The sequence below is a fragment of the Aotus nancymaae genome, unplaced genomic scaffold (assembly GCF_030222135.1).
Source record: "Aotus nancymaae isolate 86718 unplaced genomic scaffold, 86718_ANA_hifiasm-v0.15.2.pri h1tg000043l, whole genome shotgun sequence".
NCBI lineage: Eukaryota > Metazoa > Chordata > Mammalia > Primates > Aotidae > Aotus > Aotus nancymaae.
This window is the reverse complement of record NW_026988457.1, coordinates 25,777-43,384: the sequence shown is the minus strand read 5'-3', so window position 1 is coordinate 43,384 and position 17,608 is coordinate 25,777. Positions and strand designations below refer to the sequence as shown.

The 17,608-nt window shown below is 45.6% G+C and overlaps 1 protein-coding gene across 5 annotated transcripts in view; it reads left to right on the top strand.

The window, feature by feature from the left end:
* FLT3 (fms related receptor tyrosine kinase 3) overlaps window positions 1-17,608 on the top strand; it is a 137,785-nt gene that overhangs the window by 100,766 nt on the left and 19,411 nt on the right. For all 5 annotated transcript variants that reach the window (XM_064361709.1, XM_064361711.1, XM_064361712.1 and 2 more), the window contains 8 exons: window positions 210-388; window positions 1,452-1,558; window positions 1,645-1,777; window positions 1,898-2,002; window positions 8,875-8,985; window positions 10,229-10,382; window positions 12,810-12,892; window positions 14,321-14,448. In XM_064361709.1, coding sequence (XP_064217779.1) covers window positions 210-388; window positions 1,452-1,558; window positions 1,645-1,777; window positions 1,898-2,002; window positions 8,875-8,985; window positions 10,229-10,382; window positions 12,810-12,892; window positions 14,321-14,448 — 1,000 coding nt within the window. The remainder of the gene's footprint in view (window positions 1-209; window positions 389-1,451; window positions 1,559-1,644; window positions 1,778-1,897; window positions 2,003-8,874; window positions 8,986-10,228; window positions 10,383-12,809; window positions 12,893-14,320; window positions 14,449-17,608) is intronic.

The following is a 17,608-nucleotide window of genomic DNA, read 5'->3' as shown; positions in this document are numbered from 1 at the left end:
TAGTAGAGACGGGGTTTCGCCATGTTGGCCATGATGGTCTCCATCTCTTGACCTCGTGATCCGCCCGCCTCGGCCTCCCAAAGTGCTGGGATTACAGGCGTGAGCCACCGCCCCCGGCATGAATCTCTTTTAGAACTCGCTGCAGAAACCCTAAATTCCAGTCTGATGACAGCTCACCTGTCTAACTTCTCTGCCATTTTTTTTCCCAGCTGCACAGAAGAGATCACAGAAGGAGTATGGAATAGAAGGGCTAACAGGAAAGTGTTTGGACAGTGGGTGTCGAGCAGTACTCTCAACGTGAGTGAAGCCATAAGAGGGTTCCTGGTCAAGTGCTGTGCATACAATTCCCTTGGCACGTCTTGTGAGACGATCCTTTTAAACTCCCCAGGTACAACAGTTGCTATTGTAATACTTCACCATCAGGAATTCCCCACTAGAAGTTCGTCCCCTTCGCTCACTTTTACTTGGGGAATTTTACAGGACACCATAGGGCCAGTGCATGAGGAAAGGTTTCTTGAGTCAGGCAAGAATCCCCAGACAGACTGTTTCGCAGGTTGGGGCGGAGTCCTGCTTGTGCCCTTGTGACTCACAGTGACGGGAGAAGCAGAAACTCCCAGTGTGGTGAATCTCCATGGAAGGATCTCATGCTAGAGAGGCAGATTTCGTCACTTGGAGTCTGTCATTTTCCTTTTGGTTAGCCTCCTTATTTGCCCTTAGCATGCTGTTTTATAATTTTTGGTTTGCTTTTTAGAGCCCTTCTAAGTTAAACAATTCTGAAACCTGGCTGCCCACCCTGATAATTAGGAGCACCAACCTCACAAAACGGACTTTTTCACTTTCATGTGAGACCTTCATAAAAGGGATATAAGCTTCTTTTTTTCTCTGACTTGTATATCCCGTGGATTTAAAGGTCTAAATCCATGTAATTCTTTTTTTTTTTTCATTTGAGATGGAGTCTCGCTCTGTTGCCCAGGCTGGAGTACAGTGGCGATCTTGGCTCACTGTAACCTCTGCCTCCAGGGTTCAAGTGATTCTCCTGCCTCAGCCTCCCGAGTATCGGGGCTTACAGGTGTCTGCCACCATGCCCAACTAATTTTTGTATTTTTAGTAGAGATGGGGTTTTGCCATGTTGCCCAGGCTGGTCTCTAACTCTTGGACTCAAATCATCCTCCCATCTCAGCCTCCCAAAGTGCTGGGACTTTAGACATGAGCCATCATGCCTGGCCCAGTTGTAATTCTCGTAATCCTAGTAAATGGTTTCAAAGAATGGATTCAGAATAATTTGCAATTTTCTAGGAAGGAAACATATCCTTTACAGGGACATTGCCTGATTGTCTGTGGGGAGTGGAGTATATGTAGCGTGCTTGTGAGAGACTATAATGAGCTGTCTACTATTCACAATGTCACACAGGAATTCTATTTCATCTCTGAGTGACACTCTTTTGTTGCAGGCCCCTTCCCTCTCATCCAAGACAACATCTCATTCTACGCAACAATTGGGTTTTGTCTCCTCTTCATTGTCGTTTTAACCGTGTTAATTTGTCACAAGTACAAAAAGGTAAAAGCAAAGGTAAAAATTCATTACTGTTTCCTCTATCTGCAGAGCTGCCTATTCCTAACTGACTCATCATTTCATCTCTGAAGCAATTTAGGTATGAAAGCCAGATGCAGATGGTACAGGTGACCGGCTCCTCAGATAATGAATACTTCTATGTTGATTTCAGAGAATATGAATATGATCTTAAATGGGAGTTTCCAAGAGAAAATTTAGAGTTTGGTAAGAATGGAATGTGCAAAAAAAAAAAAAAAAAAAAAAAAAGAATGAATTGTGCCAAATGTTTCTGCAGCATTTCTTTTCCACTGGAAAATCTTTAAAATGCACCCATTTATCTTGCAGGGCAGGTACTAGGATCAGGTGCTTTTGGAAAGGTGATGAATGCAACAGCTTATGGAATTAGCAAAACAGGAGTCTCAATCCAGGTTGCCGTCAAAATGCTAAAAGGTACGGTATAGTGGAACGAGAGCAACAAAGATGCACAAACATGGGAGGCACAGTTTCCCACCCATGCCTTCTTCTCTCTTCCATCTTTGTAATGGTTACTGTTTGCCATGTTTCAAGGCTAAAAATGGAGTAGATTGGGGTGAGTATCAACTCGGTCACGAAACAAAATTCAAGTCATAAATACAAAACTCTACCTCTTCTTCCACTTCTCTCTTTGTTTATTTTTATTTTATTTTTGAGACAGGGTCTCTCTCTGTCACCTAGGCTGGAGTATAGTGCCGCGATCATGGCTTACTGCAGCCTCCACCCCTTGGACTCAGGTGATCCCCTCCTCAGCCTCCTGAGCGGCTGGAACTATGGGTGCGCACCACCACGCTTGGTTAATTTTTGTATTTTTGGTAGAGACGGGGTTTCACCATGTTGCCTGGGGTGATCTGGCACTCCTGAGCTCAAGCTATCTGCCCGCCTCGGCCTCCCAAAGTGCTGGGATTACAGGCTTGAGCCACTGTGCTGGGCTTATTTATTTTTTATAGGCTTTGATATTTGGGGGTACTGTTGCCACAGGCAGAAGTTCTTTCTTACATTTGTGTTGCTGTTTTGTTTTATTTTTAAAGACAGGATCTTGCTCTGTTGCCAACGGTAGAGTGCCGAGATCATAGCTCACTGCAGCCTCAACCTCCTTGACTAAAGCAATCCTCTCACCTCAGCCTCACAGGAGTGTGGCAAGATGATCGGTTAATTTTGTTTTTATTTTTTTTAGAAATGGTGTCTCACCATATTGCCCAGGCTGGTTGCAAACTCCTGGCTCAAGTGAGGGTGCCTTGGCCTCCTGAAGTGCTGGGATTACAGGTGTGGGTTGAAAAAGACATTGGGTAGGAGAATAAATTGGGGCCCTTTGTATCCTTACTTCATTACTCCATCCGTTCGATACGGCATCCAGTCCCGATGCTGGCCTTACCATTACCACCACTGATCCTGCAAAAGTACCTCCAGCTGGCTGTCTCGCTAAGGTCAACAGTGACCTGAAACCAAGCCAAATGGATATTTTTCAGTCCTCACATGACTTGGTCGTTCAGCACGAGCTGATGCTGCTGACTCTCCTTTCCATCTAGAAACGCTTTCTTTCTTTGGGTTCTGTGTCGCCATATTCTGGTTTTCCTCCCACCTCTCTGTCTGCTTCTCAGTCCTGTGCAGGCTCATCTTCTTCCATCCAGCTTTTGTTGTTGTGGCTGTTTTTGGAACAGAGTCTTGCTCTGTCTCCCAGACTGGAGTGCAGTGGTGTGATCTCAGCTCACTGCAACCTCCACTTTCCAGGCTCAAGCCATCCTCCCACTTCAGCCTCCCAAGTAGGAGGGACTACAGGCGTGCTTCACCACGCCTGGCTAATTTTGTATTTTTGGTAGAGATGGGACTTCACCGCATTGCCCAGGCTCCATGCAGCTTTTTATGGGGCATCCCTGCAGGCTTGCTCCTGGACCGCCTTGTGTTTTCGCTCCACAAACTCAGCACAGGCCATCCCCACTATGCACGTGACGTCCTCCCATACACCAATGGCCCCCATGCTTGCATCTCCCTTCGGAGCTTCAGGCTCATATGTTAAGTGTTTGGATGTCTCAAAGTTCTCTTTAACGCAGTGTACCCAAGGTGAATCCCCCTTGGGAATCACCCGTCTCTACTAAAAAGACAGAAATTAGCCGGGCATGGGGGCAGGCGCCTGTAACCCCAGATACTCAGGAGGCCGAGGCAGGAGAATCGCTTGAACCCTGGAGGCAGAGGTTACAGTGAGCCAAGATCACCACTGCACTCCAGCCTGGGTGACAGAGCGAGACTCCATCTCAAATGCTGGCCCTGCACCAGCAGTCCTCTCTGTGACTGGTAATGAGTGCCAGTGAATAACCACATTCCATATAGTTGGGCACACTAGAAGCCTGTGACTTTTCTTTGACACCATCCTCTTTCTAACACCCTGTGAGCTAATTCTATCAGGTTTCTGCTTAGTGTCTCTCGAGTCCATCCTCGTCCCTCCATCTCTATTACCACCACCCTAGTTCAAGGCTCTCTCCTGGACTAAAGCTTCCGAAGCAGGTTCTCTGTATCCACTCTTGCCTCCCGTTGGCTACTTCATGCTGAGGTCCAAGTGACAGTGACTAAAGGCGAAGCAGATCAGATGGCTTTCCTACTTCGCATTTCCTCCACCACCCGCATGACTGGGCCACTGCCGCCTCCCCACCTCTTGCTCTTGGCTCCCCAGAGTGCTGGCCTTCTTTCAGTTCCCCCAGCACCGTCCTCCCACCCATTGTGGGGCCTTTGCACAAGTGGATCTTCCTGCTTCCCCTTCCCCGCAGGTGTCTCCCGCTGCTCCCTCAGATCTCAGCTTAAACACCACTTCCTCTGGGAAGCCTTGTCTCACACCACAGACAAGATTGAGGCCCTTGCAATGTGCAACATTAGGTCTCTGCAGGCTTTCCCCATCATTGTCATGACATACTTGTTTAATATACAATTGCTGCCCTATTTGTCCAGTAGCCGCTGTGTCTCCTGAGGGCAGGGTCTATGTCTGCGGCGCTGTACTCTCTCCTTTCTTGACCTTTGCTCACTCTTTCACAACTGTCTGCACCGTTCTCCTCCCCGTCCACCACGAATCACCTGGCCAGCTCCCATTTCTCTTCAGGACTCAGTTTAGACATGGAATGCTCCTTTCCCTACTCCTCCAAGGCTAAGGTAGCTGTCCCTTTTGACCCTATAGTCCCCCTGCATGCCTTTGCCACGTTGCATTTTTTCTTTTTCTTTTCTTTTCTTTTTTTTTTTGAGATACAGTCTCACTCTGTCACCCAGGCTGGAGTGCAGTGGAGTGATCATAACTCACTGCAAGCTTGAAGTCCTGGGCTGAAGTGATCAACTATCCTCAGCCTTTCCAGTAACTGGAACTACATGCATGCACCATCAGGTGCAGCTAATTTTTATTTTATTTAATTAATTAATTTTTATTTTATTTTATTTTTTGAGATGGAGTTTCGCTCTTGCTGCCCAAGCTGGAGTGCAATGGGGCTATCTCAGCTCACTGTAACCTCCACCTCCCGGGTTCAAGGGATTCTCCTGCTTCAGCCTCCCAAGTTGCTGGGATTACAAGGATGCGCCTCCATGCCCAGCTCAATTTGTATTTTTAGTAGAGACGGGAGTTTGACCACATTGGTCAGGCTGGTCTCGAACTCTTTGACCTCAGGCAATCTGCCCGTCTCGGTCTCCCAAAGTGCTGGGAGTAATCAGGTGTGAGCCACCGTGCCCAGCCTTATTTTAGTTTATTATTTTTAATTATTATTATTTTTTTTGTAGAGATGGGGTTTCACCATGTTGGCCATGCTGGTGTCAAACTCCTGGTCTCAGGTGATGCGCTTGCCTCAGCCTCCCAAAGTGCTGGGATTACAGGCATAAGCCATTACGCCCGGCCTATTTTATTTTTATTTATATATTTTTTTTATTGCATTTTAGGTTTTGGGGTACATGTGAAGAACATGCAAGATTGTTGCATAGGTGCATACGTGGCAGTGTGATTTGCTGCCTTCCTCCCCTTCACCTATATCTGGCATTTCTCCCCATGCTATCTCTCCCCAACTCCCCACCCCCCGCTGTCCCTCCCCTATTTCCCCCCAACAGACCCTAGTGTGTAATGCTCCCCTCCCTGTGTCCATGTGTTCTCATTGTTCAACACCCACCTATGAGTGAGAACATGTGGTGTTTGATTTTGTGTTCTTGTGTCAGTGTGCTGAGAATGACGGTTTCCAGGTGCATCCATGTCCCTACAAAGGACACAAACTCATCGTTTTTGATGGCTGCATAATATTCGATGGTGTATATGTGCCACATTTTCCCTGTCCAGTCTATCATCGATGGGTATTTTATTTATTTATTTTTTTGAGACGGAGTTTCACTCTTGTTACCCAGGCTGGAGTGCAATGGTGTGATCTCGGCTCACCGCAACCTCCGCCTCCTGGGTTCAGGCAATTCTCCTGCCTCAGCCTCCCGAGTAGCTGGGATTACAGGCACGCGCCACCGTGTCCAGCTGATTTTTTGTATTTTTAGTAGAGACAGGGTTTCACTATGTTGACCAGGATGGTCTCGATCTCTTGACCTCGTGATCTACCCACCTCGGCCTCCCAAAGTGCTGGGATTACAGGCAGGAGCCACCGTGCCCGGCCGGGTATTTTATTTTTAAGTAGAGATGAGGTCTTGCTATTTTACCCAGGCTGGTCCTGAACTCTTGAGCTCCAGCAATTGTTCTGCCTGCCTTGGCCTCCCAAGCTGTTGGGAGTACAGGCGTGAGGACCTGCGCGCTTGCCTGCCACATTGCATTTACAGCATTGTATTGTAATGGCTTAGTTACTTCCCTCCCTTCTCCAGGAGACTCCAAACTCCAGGAAGACAAGAGTTGTGTCTTGTTTATCTTTCACTCCCCAATGTCTAGGACATTGCCTCATACATAGTAAGAACTCAATAAATACTTGTCGAGTGATTGAATGAAAGAGGTAATGGTATATGAAAGTGCTTAGAAGCAGCAAAGCATGCCAAAAAGTGTAAGATACCATTTTAGCCTTGAGGAATAGGACATGAACAAGTGAAAGCCCTGAATCCCTGTCCAGCATGAAGCTGTAGACAGGGTATATTGGGGGTCCCAGTGCCCACAGGAAATCCCACCCCCAAGCCAAAATCTTGGAAACAAGGATACCCCCGAGAGCTTGCCCAAGATGAAATAGAGGATGTCCACACAGAAGAAGCCACTATAAAGGTTAGAATGTCTTCCTGGACCAAATAATGGAACCTGGAAACCGAATCAAATCTTCACTGAATGTAAAGAAAAGTTACTATGTCTGGAAGAAGAAATCTGTTCACAGAGGGGTGGTTCCTGGAGCCTGGAGAGGGAAGTCCAGAGACCTTGCCCTTGCCCCTGCAGCTGCCTGGGCTGCCCTGACCAGCTGCACATCAGCAGCAATGACAGGAGCCCTGGGATTCCACAGTGACCTTCCTTACTCTGTGCTCCTAAGCTAGGTTATGAGTACAGTTTGCTGAGCTTTCTAGAATTTTCCCTAGAGAGAGAATGCATTGGCCAACCAATATGTTTTAGCCTGCTTGGCAGTTATATTACTCAATGTCAATTGATGGGTCTGCTGAGCACTTGGTAGTGGGAATTAGTCCTCTTTGACTGCCTCCCATTGGACTTGCTGGCAAATCTAACATTCTAGACCTCAGGGCCACGGGCTAGAGTCAACCACTCTCACCGACACTGCTAGCTTATCTCTCTCTGACTACAACAGATTCAAGACTTCAAAAGACAAAAAAAGTATGCTTCTCCCTTCTGTTAACTTGTACTGTGAAGGAAAAGCATGTGTTACTATTTTGTTTGTTTCTTTTGAGGCCAACTGTAAGGATTTTTATTATGGTAGGTAGACGGAAGTCCCGTGAAAGGCACATTACTACATTCAACATTTATGCTATAGTCTTTGGTTCGGTTTTGTTTTTTTGCGACAAGGTCTCACTCTGTCACCCAGGCTGGAGTGGTGCAGGGACTTGATCTTGGCTCACTGCAACCTTTGCCTCCCAGGTTTGGGCAATTCTCCTGCCTTAGCCTCTCGAGTAGCTGGAATTACAGGCATGTGCCGGTGCGCCCAGCTAATTTTTTGTATTTTTAGTAGAGATGGGGTTTCACCATGTTGGTCAGGTTGGTCTCGAACTCCTGACCTCAAGTAATCCACCCACATTGGATTACTGATCAGAAAGACTATAGCCTGATGACAGAAGTTGTTTGTTCTCTCTCTCTCTCTCTGTCTTTTAAATTCTTTGTCTTTTCTCAGTCACATTTGGCCTCCGAAAGTGTTGGTATTACAGGCGTGAGCCACCGTGCCCGACCCTGTACTACAGTATGAATTCTGCCTTAGGCTGTGCACGGTGGCTCATACCTGTATTCCTGGCACTTTGGGAGGTGGAGGTGGGCGGATTGCTTGAGCCCAAGAGTTCGAGACCAGCCTGGGGAACACGGTGAAACCCCCCATCTCTACAAAAAACAAAAATTAACCAGGTGTGGTGGCCTGCGCTTGTAGTCCCAGTTACTTGGAGGGCTGAGGTAGGAGGATTACTTGAGCCCAGGAGGCAGAGTCTGCAGTAAGCCAAGTTGTGCCACTGCACTACAGCCTGGGTGACAGAGTGAGACCTTGTGTCAAAAAAAAAAAAAAAAAGAAAGAAAGAAAAGAAAAAGAAGAGAAATTCTGTCTTAAAACAGAGGATATTGTTTATTTATTTATTTATTTATTTAGAGATAGAGTTTCGCTCTTGTCGCCCAGGCTGGAGTGCAATGGTGCGATCTTGGCTCACTGCAACCTCTGCCTCCCAGGTTCGAGCGATTCTTCTGCCTCAGCCTCCCAAGAAGCTGGGATTACAGGCACCTGTCTCCATGCCTGGCTAATTTTTGTATTTTTAGTAGCAACAAGGTTTTACCATGTTGATCAGGCTGGTCTTGAACTCCTGACCTCAAGTGATCCACCCACCTCAGCCTCCCCAAGTGCTGGGATTACAGGCGTGAACCACTTCACTTGGCCTTTCTCATAATTTTGAATTTAAATAAATAATGCAGATTGACTCCGAGCTGAGAAAATTTTTGATTTATTTAATGACATAAAATTCCTATTTTACTTGAGTTTTATTTTATTTTATTTCTCTCTCTTTTTTTTTAAGATGGGGGTTTCACCATCATGGCCAGGCTGGTCTTGAACTCCTGACCTCAAGTGATCCACCCACCTTGGCCTCCCAAAGTGCTAGGATTACAGGCGTGAGCCACTGCGCCTGGCCAAGTTTTATGTGTTTAACGCTCCTTTCTTTGACAGAAAAAGCGGACAGCTCTGAAAGAGAGGCACTCATGTCAGAACTCAAGATGATGACCCAGCTGGGAAACCACGAGAATATTGTGAATCTGCTGGGAGCATGCACGCTGTCAGGTAAACCACTTCCACGAAAATCTCATCAAAAACACTGTAGCCTGATAACAGAGGATGTTTGTTCTGTCTCTCTCTATTTAAATTTTTTGTCTTTTCTCAGTCACAGTGTGAGCTCTCAAACCCAAGTGGAAATAGACATTGAGCACTCTATAAATCAGAGGGGTCAAAATAAAGAATGCCTCATTCACCTGCTTTATTGGAATATAACACGTAATTCTCACCTGCTTAAAAACAAGAACGACAACTTTGCAAGTAGATTTAGTGGTGTCTGTGCTTCTCCTCCAGCTCGGAAGCTGGCGCACAGGCGTGGTGAGAATGGTTACAGAGCCTGGCCACTGCTCTAGTTGGGCTGCTGTCAAATAAGGCACAGCTAGGATACCAAACTTTACTTTCCCAGAATTCTCTGGGGCATGCCCTCTAATCCTCTCTCTTCTGCCTAGAAATACCCAAGTGATGTGCCCAAGGTTCATTCTTTCTGCAGTGGCAGGCCTGGGGCTGGGACTAAAAGAAGGGAAAAACAGGAAAGTGAATCTGAGAGATGACTGGGAATATATTTCTCCCTCCTCAAGCAAACGGCAAATCAGCATATAGTTACCAACTGTTCGCCTATAATACAGCAAACACATTACTTCCAGTTGCAAACTGGACAATCCAAGAGGCCAGTGGTATTGGTGAGGCCACATGTATAGACAAAGGCCACAGAGAAAGTCAAGAAGATGCTGCTTTCCAAAGGAATTTGAGCAAAAGCTGAAACTGAATTTAAAGTATAAGAAGAGGCCAGGTGCAGTGGCTCACGCCTGTAATGCCAGCACTTTGGGAGGCTGAGGCAGGTGGATCACGAGGTCAGGAGATCGAGACCATCCTGGCTAACACGGTGAAGCCCTGTCTCTACTGAAAATACAAAAAATTAGCCAGGCATGGTGGCGCGTGCCTGTAGTCCCAGCTACTCAGGAGGCTGAAGCAGGAGAATCGCTTGAACCCAGGAGGCGGAGGTTGCAGTGAGCCAAGATTGCGCCACTGCACTCCAGCCTGGGTGACAGAGCAAGACTCCATCTCAAAATAAAATGAAATTAAATTAAAATTAAAAAATAAAGTATAAGAAGAAATAGGCTCAGAAAAAGTTGTACTGTCCCCAAGTCGGTAGAGAACTGAGCCCTCATAAGAGTATGTTGTCTGCTACATAGACTTCTGAAATAACAGTGTGCTGTTTGTATGCCTATAATTGAAACTGTAACTATTTCAGGACCAATTTACTTGATTTTTGAATATTGTTGCTATGGTGATCTTCTCAACTATCTAAGAAGTAAAAGAGAAAAATTTCACAGGACTTGGACAGAGATTTTCAAGGAACACAATTTCAGTTTTTACCCCTCTTTCCAATCACATCCAAATTCCAGGTAAGAGGCTGGGTCAGGGTTTCATAATTACACATCATACAATGTAGACAAAGTGTGCTGTTCAAATACACTTCGTTGACCAGTTTCTAAAGACATTATGTGGTCTGTGGGTCCTGCAACCTAGAGATTTCCTATATCTTTGCTATAGTTTCCCTGTTGACATGGAACAATAAGCCCTGTCCCTTTCCTTCAGTACAGGTACTATGGCTAAGCTAGCCTCTCTCCACCCATGCCTGCATTGCACACTATATACCTATTTGGTTTGGGGAAAGGTGCATTACTCAGTCTTTCAGGACACCTGGTTGCCACACAGGTATTGGTAGAAAGAATGAAGACTTTTCCCAAAGTACTTAACATATTCAAAGAGAATAGCTCAAGTCCTGGGACTACTGTGCAAAAGAACACTGAACTCAAGTTGGATTCTAAAATATTAGTATGAATTGATTGACACAGTAAAGTAGCAGTAACTCTGTCTCTGTGCTCTGCATTTATCCTCTGCATCTCTGGGGACCCTAAGAGACGCTTGGTCCTGCAGGGATTTATTGCTTTAGCATGCATAAATGAGGGCTGTAGGAGTTTGCTGGGATCTCCTTCTCATCCTTGAACTTTCTTGCTAATTACTTGGATGTGATGGCTTTTTTTTTTTTTGCTCTTTGTTGCCCAGGCTGGAGTGCAATGGTGCAGTCTCCACTCACTGCAACCGCCACCTCCTGGGTTCAAGCGATTCTCCAGCCTCAGCCTCCTGAGTAGCTGGGATTACAGGCATGTGCCACCACGCCTGGTTAATTTTTGTATTTTTAGTAGAGACAGGGTTTCACTATGTTGGCCAGGCTGGTCTCGAACTCCCAATCTCAGGTGATCCGCCTGCCTTGGCCTCCCAAAGTGCTGAGATTACAGGCATGAGCCACCACACCGGGCCTGAGCATGATGACTTTGTAGCACCTTTCTCCGAATTGATTCACAGACATTCTGATGGAAGCATTCCTTGAGCTTTGGAGCATTCTTTTTTTTGAGACAGAGTTTTGCTCTGTTGCCCCGGCTGGAGGCCAATGGCATGATCTTGGCTCACTGCAACCTCTGCCTCCTGGGTTCAAGCGATTCTTCTGCCTGAGCCTCCTGAATAGCTGAGATTACAGGCATATGCCACCATGCCCAGCTAAGTTTTGTATTTTTAGTAGAGATGGGGTTTCATCATGTTGGTCAGGCTGGTGTTGAACTCCTGACCTCAGATAATCCACCTGCCTCGGCCTCCCAAAGTTCTCAGATTACAGGTGTGAGCCACTGCACCTGGCCAAGCCTTGGCGCATTCTTATTTCCCTGCTTGTATGGAAGCTTTCCCTTATTCTGAAGGTGTATTTGTTTGTTGGAGACTTTTTTCTTTACCAGGGCTTTTTAGGGATGCATTTTGAGAGTCCCAGCTTTGTTTTCTTAGAATGTAAGTTTTAGTGCAGACCTCTGGGCTTCAAGATCTGAGACAGAGACCCAGTGTCTTAAAGCCACCAGGCCCCCCGGAGATCCCCATGCACGTCCATGTGCAGTTGCCCTTAACCCGTGTGTGCCCGTCACACCAGTCCTCCCCTTTGCACGCATTTCTCAGATCATCGTTTAGAAATGAGAACTCTATAAAGCCACCACATTCTAGAACAGAGGGGCTATCCTACTGAGTCATATGTGTGTGACTAGCACCTACTGGTCAGTACTTGGCCCTTTTGATTCATTCTGTTCACTGGAATATTAAATATATCGAAATTATTCCTTTTGGAATATCTATGGTCTGAAAGCATGAAGCCATTTCCTAAAGATATGTAAATTGTAAATTGTGTTAAACTCATATATTGGAATAAATTGAATTATGATCTATTTATAATACATACAGAACTCCTCAGGGAAGAATTTTTATATACCTTAGAAGAGATTTGTATTATTGCTATTTATTAATTTCACAGTAAAAGGAAATGAGCTTTACAAAGGCAAAATGGAAAAAAGAAGGATGGCGAAACACTTACAGGACTCTCGGGAAGATCTGTATTATGTGAGGGAAAGTGGGCTGAGTTCAGAAAGCAAAGAATGAGATCGATGTGAGTCCTGGTTCCGCTCAAATCATATTTATCTCACCGCGCCTAATTTCTCTTTTATAAAATGTGACTTTAACACCCATCTTGTAGGTTGTGGCAAGGATTGAATGAAGTCCTTTTTGAACTGTAAGATTCTATATGGAAAACAAGGATTACTTTTATCTTAGACTGGCAAGCTCAATTATACAGATGTTTTTAATATACACAGCAAATGGACAAATGGATGGTGTGCTTTTAATTTAAAAGTCAACTTATAACTGGAATCCATTTATTTGATTAATTATATTTTTAAAATAAAATGTCTGCTGAGAAGAAGAATGTAAATAATGAAAAAACAATTTTTTTTTAACAGCATGACTGGTTCAAGAGAAGTTCAAATACACCAGGACTCGGATCCGATCTCAGGGCTTCATGGGAATTCATTTCACTCTGAAGGTAATATTTTATTCTAAGTAGTAGCACTGTAGAATGGAAATGAATGCCAAAGTTTTATGTTAGCTATTTTTTTAAAGTGTGTGACACAAAAGCATTTTAAAATTTGTTCATGTCAGATGATAGCTAACAGCCACAGAGTTTGTATGTTGCAGATTTTAAGTCAACGTTGAACTAATGAACACTGAAGACTATTTTATTTGGTCAGGTTATTCATTTAAAGTCATATATTAATTAGAGCCTTCTTATTACCTAATAAATGGAAGAGATAATGAGTTCTGAAGTTATATAGAATTTGGATTAACTAGGCCGGGCAAGGTGGTTCACACCTGTAATCCCAGAACTTTGGGAGGCCGAGGTAGGTGGATCACCTGAGGTTGGGAGTTTGAGACCAGCCTGAACAACATGGAGAAACCCTGTCTCTATTAAAAATACAAAATTAGCCGGGCGTGGTGGTGCATGCCTGTAATCCCAGCTACTCGGGAGGCTGAGGCAGGAGAATCGCTTGAACCTGGGAGGCGGAGGTTGTGGTGAGCCGAGATTGCACCATTGCACTCCAGCCTGGGCAACAAGAGAGAAAGTCTGCCTCAAAAAAAAAAAAAGAAAGAAAAAACGGAATTTGGATTAACTTCTGCTTACTTCGCTTTCTGACTGGATGACTTTGGACAAGTTATGTGACCACCAGAATCACAATTTTTTTATTTATAAAATAGGCCTAACACTACCTTCCTGACAGGACTGTCAGAAGGAGTAAATGAGGGGCTGGGTGCGGTGGCTCATGCCTGTAATCCTAGCACTTTGGGAGGCCAAGGCAGGCAGATCACCTGAGGTTAGAAGTTCAAGACTAGCCTGGCCAACATGGCGAAACCCTGTCTCTGCTAAAAATGGAAAAATTAGCTGGGCTTGGTGGCACATGCCTGTAATCCCAGCTACTCAGGAGGCTGAGGCAGGAGGATCGCTTGAACCCAGGGGGTGGAGGTTGCAGGGAGCCGAGATTGCACCACTGCATTCCAGCCTGGGCGACAGAGTGAGACTTCAACTCAAAAAAACAGGGAGTAAATGGAAGAATATGAAATGCACAATACAGTTTATAAAATGGGATAGACACTCAATTAATATTAATTCTTTTCCCAATGTGACAGTCCTACCTATTGCAAAAGAGAGGTATCTAAAACTACTGACTAATCAATCAGGAGCTCATCAGCCATCAAAGCAGTTCCAAAGTTTATCTCTAACCAAAACAAGCTTCCAGTGACCCTTTGTAGGCAGCATAAACAGGTCAGCTCCAACACTGCTGGGAAGATAATGCGATAGCTTCATGAGTACGTCTTAGCACCTCCCCTAACTGTGGCTTGAATACCTCCCCAGAGAGAATTAATAAGGCAACTTCTTAGAGTTTTGGCAAAAGTGAAGACTGGCTCTATTTTACAGATGAAATTGAATATGAAAACCAAAAAAGGCTGGAAGAAGAGGAGGACTTGAATGTGCTTACATTTGAAGACCTTCTTTGCTTTGCATATCAAGTTGCCAAAGGAATGGAATTCCTGGAATTTAAGTCGGTAAGCTCCTTTTAAAGAAAAAAAAACAAACCAAAAAAAGATTTGAAAAGACATGCTTATATCTTTTTTTCTTGTTTATTTTAACTTGTATCCCTTAAAGTCTGTCTTTTCTCCCCTGTTTGCTATTGGAGTCACCTAAAATATTACTTTGGCTTTTGGCTAATTGTAGCATAAAGGCTTGGGATCCCTTGCGCGGTCACAGCCAGCACAGCTCTCCCAGGCTACGCAGAGTCCTCTGACGCTTCCAGCGCTGAAGGTCGAGATAGGAAGTCCTCAGAAATCCTTCCTCAAAACAAAGCGTAGCATTGTCAGTCCCTTTCTGAACCGCGGTTCAGGTTGTTCCCTGCATGTGGGCATTCACCCAGGGGAGGAGTGGAGGCTGAAACCCAGCCAGCCACCCTGAGTGTCTTTGTCTAATCCGCACCCTATGTGCTGTGGGCTGGCGGTGGCCTGCAGGCTCACTGCCTCCTCTGTTGCTAAACCCAGATCCATCCGGGCAGTGTTGATAAGGCCCTGGAGCCCGCCTTGAACCATGGTCTCTACCTCAATTTTGTGTTCTTTCTGAACTACCTTTCTGCTCGCTGTTCTCTGTGATTTCAAACGTCTGCTGCCTATAAGCAGATCACAGCCTGCCATCTGGCTACCTTCCTTCCTCGTCTGCTTGCTTTTCGTTACCTTCTCTTTATTTTCCAAAATTCTTCCCTCTCATTTTTCTTACAGTCTTCTAATCTTCTCCTCCTCTCCTCCACTTCCTTCCCTTTGCCTCTTGTCTCCTCTTTACTCTCTGAATTTGGAAAGACTACTTTCAATTCAATTTTGTTTTTTCTTTACTTTTTCTTTTTGGAGACAGAGTCTTGCTCTGTCATCCAAGCTGGAGTGCAGTGGTGCGATCTCTGCTCACTACAATCTCTGCCTCCTGGGTTCAAGCAATTCTCATGCCTCAGCCTCCCGAGTAGCTGGGACTACAGGTATGCAGCACCATGCCTGGCTAATTTTTTGTATTTTAGTAGAGATGGGGTTTCACCATGTTGTCCACGCAGGTCTCGAACTCCCAGCTCAAGCAATTAGCCCACCTCGGCCTCCCAAAGTGCTGGGATTACAGGTGTGAGCCATTGCGCCTGGCCTGTATTTTATTTTTTCTTTAAAAAATTACTGTCTCAACCAGACATTCATGTTGTGTGTCTGTAGTTCCACCTACTTGGGAGGCCAAGGTGGGAGGATTGCTTGAGCCCAGGAGTTGGAAGCTGCAGTGAGCTAGGGTTGCACCACTGCACTCCATCAGGGTGACAGAGCAAGACCCTTTCTCTAAAAAATAAAAAATAGGCTGGGCACAGTGGTGCACATCTGTCAGCCCAGTGCTTTTGGAGGGAAGGCCAGGAGTTCCAGGCTGCAATGAGCTATGACTATACCACTGCACTCTACCCTGTCTATTCAAAATAGTAATGAAATCACCTTAAAAGTGATAATAATAAAAGTTTTAAAAAATACTCTCACAATAATATTTCCTCACCTCTCAACTGAGAGGCACATTCTTCTCTTCATCTCCCCCACCTGCTGTTTGGATTCTTCTTTCTCACGCATCTTGCCCACCTGAGTCTTTATCTCTATTTCACTTACACATCTACATCTGCAATCCTGCTTTCACAAGCATCTTTTTTTTTTTTTTTTTTTTTTTTGAGGTGATGTCTTGTTCTGTCGCCCAGGCTGGAATGCAGTGGCATGATCTCAGCTCACTGCAACCTCTGCCTCCCAGGTTCAAGCGATCCTCCTGCCTTAGCTTCCCAAGTAGCTGGGATTACAGGTGTGCACTGCTACACCTGGCTAATTTTTTGTATTTTTGTAGGGACAAGGTTTCACTATGTTGGCCAGACTGGTCCCAAACTCCTGACCTCAAGTGATTTGCCCACCTCAGCCTCCCAAAGTGCTGGGATTACAGGCGTGAGCCACCACACCTGGCCCACAAACAGCTTTATAGATGTGGGAGAGTACCTACTTAGATTGTGTGGCCTGGTTTGCTGCCCATAGCTAAGTAAATACTCAAAGTACTCCCAACTGGCTGTCAAGGGGCACTGCTTCCCTTCAACCTCAGGCTTGTAATAATATGAATTTTTGAAAAACATCCAGTATCTTTTTTTTTTTTAAGACTCAGTTGCCTTCTTGTCCGCCAGGCTGGAGTGCAATGGCGTGATCATGCCTCACTGTAACCTCTGCCTCCTGGGTTCAAGCAATTTTCCTGCCTCAGCCTCCCCAGTAGCTGGGATTACAGGCACCTGCCACCATGCCCAGCTCATCTTTGTATTTTTAGTAGAGACAGGGTTTCACCATGTTGTCCAGGCTGGTCTCGAACTTCTGACCTCAGGTGATCCGCCTGCCTCGGTCTCCCAAAGTGCTGGGATTACAGGTGTGAGCCACCGCACCCAGCCAGAACATCCAGTTTCTTAGGCCCTCTACTCTTTTATCTTCACATTAGGCCTCCCCTTTGAATCATGCGTGTCACTGTCCCCTGCTTGTCTCTCACCCCCCCGATACTCCTCTGGGTACCCCTCAATTTCCTCTGTAGCCCTTGACTTTATCAGACATTTGTTGAGCCCCGACTGTGTGCCAAGCACTGCACTAGATGCTGGAGATACAGAATCAGTTATGACATGACTCCTGGGCTCCAAGATCTTATCAGCGATAGAGGAGACAGAGCCAAGCAGACATGAAGGTCAAAGATGACACTGTGGTCGGGCCCAGTACTCATGCCTGGAATCCCAGCACTTTGGGAGGTTGAGAGGTAAGGCCAGCCTGGCCACCATGGCGAAACCCCATCTCTACTAAGAATACAAAAAATAGCTGGACACTGTGGTGCACGCTTATAATCCCAGCTACTTAGTAGGCTGAGGCCCGAGAATTGCTTGAACTGGGAAGCAGAGGTTGCAGTGAGCTGAGACTCCAGCCTGGGTGACAAAGTGAGTCTGTCTCAAAAAATAAAACAAATTATAAAAAAAAAAAGACGAAGTGCTGTGATTGAAGTAAGTTCTGGGAGCCCAGGGGAGGGACCTATACAGCAGACCTGGTTGGGGGAGGGGAGATGGAGTGAAAGAGGCTTTCTGAAGGAGCACATGCTTCATGCTCAGACTGATGGAGATTTTTGAAGGAAAAGGAAAACCAGCAGGGA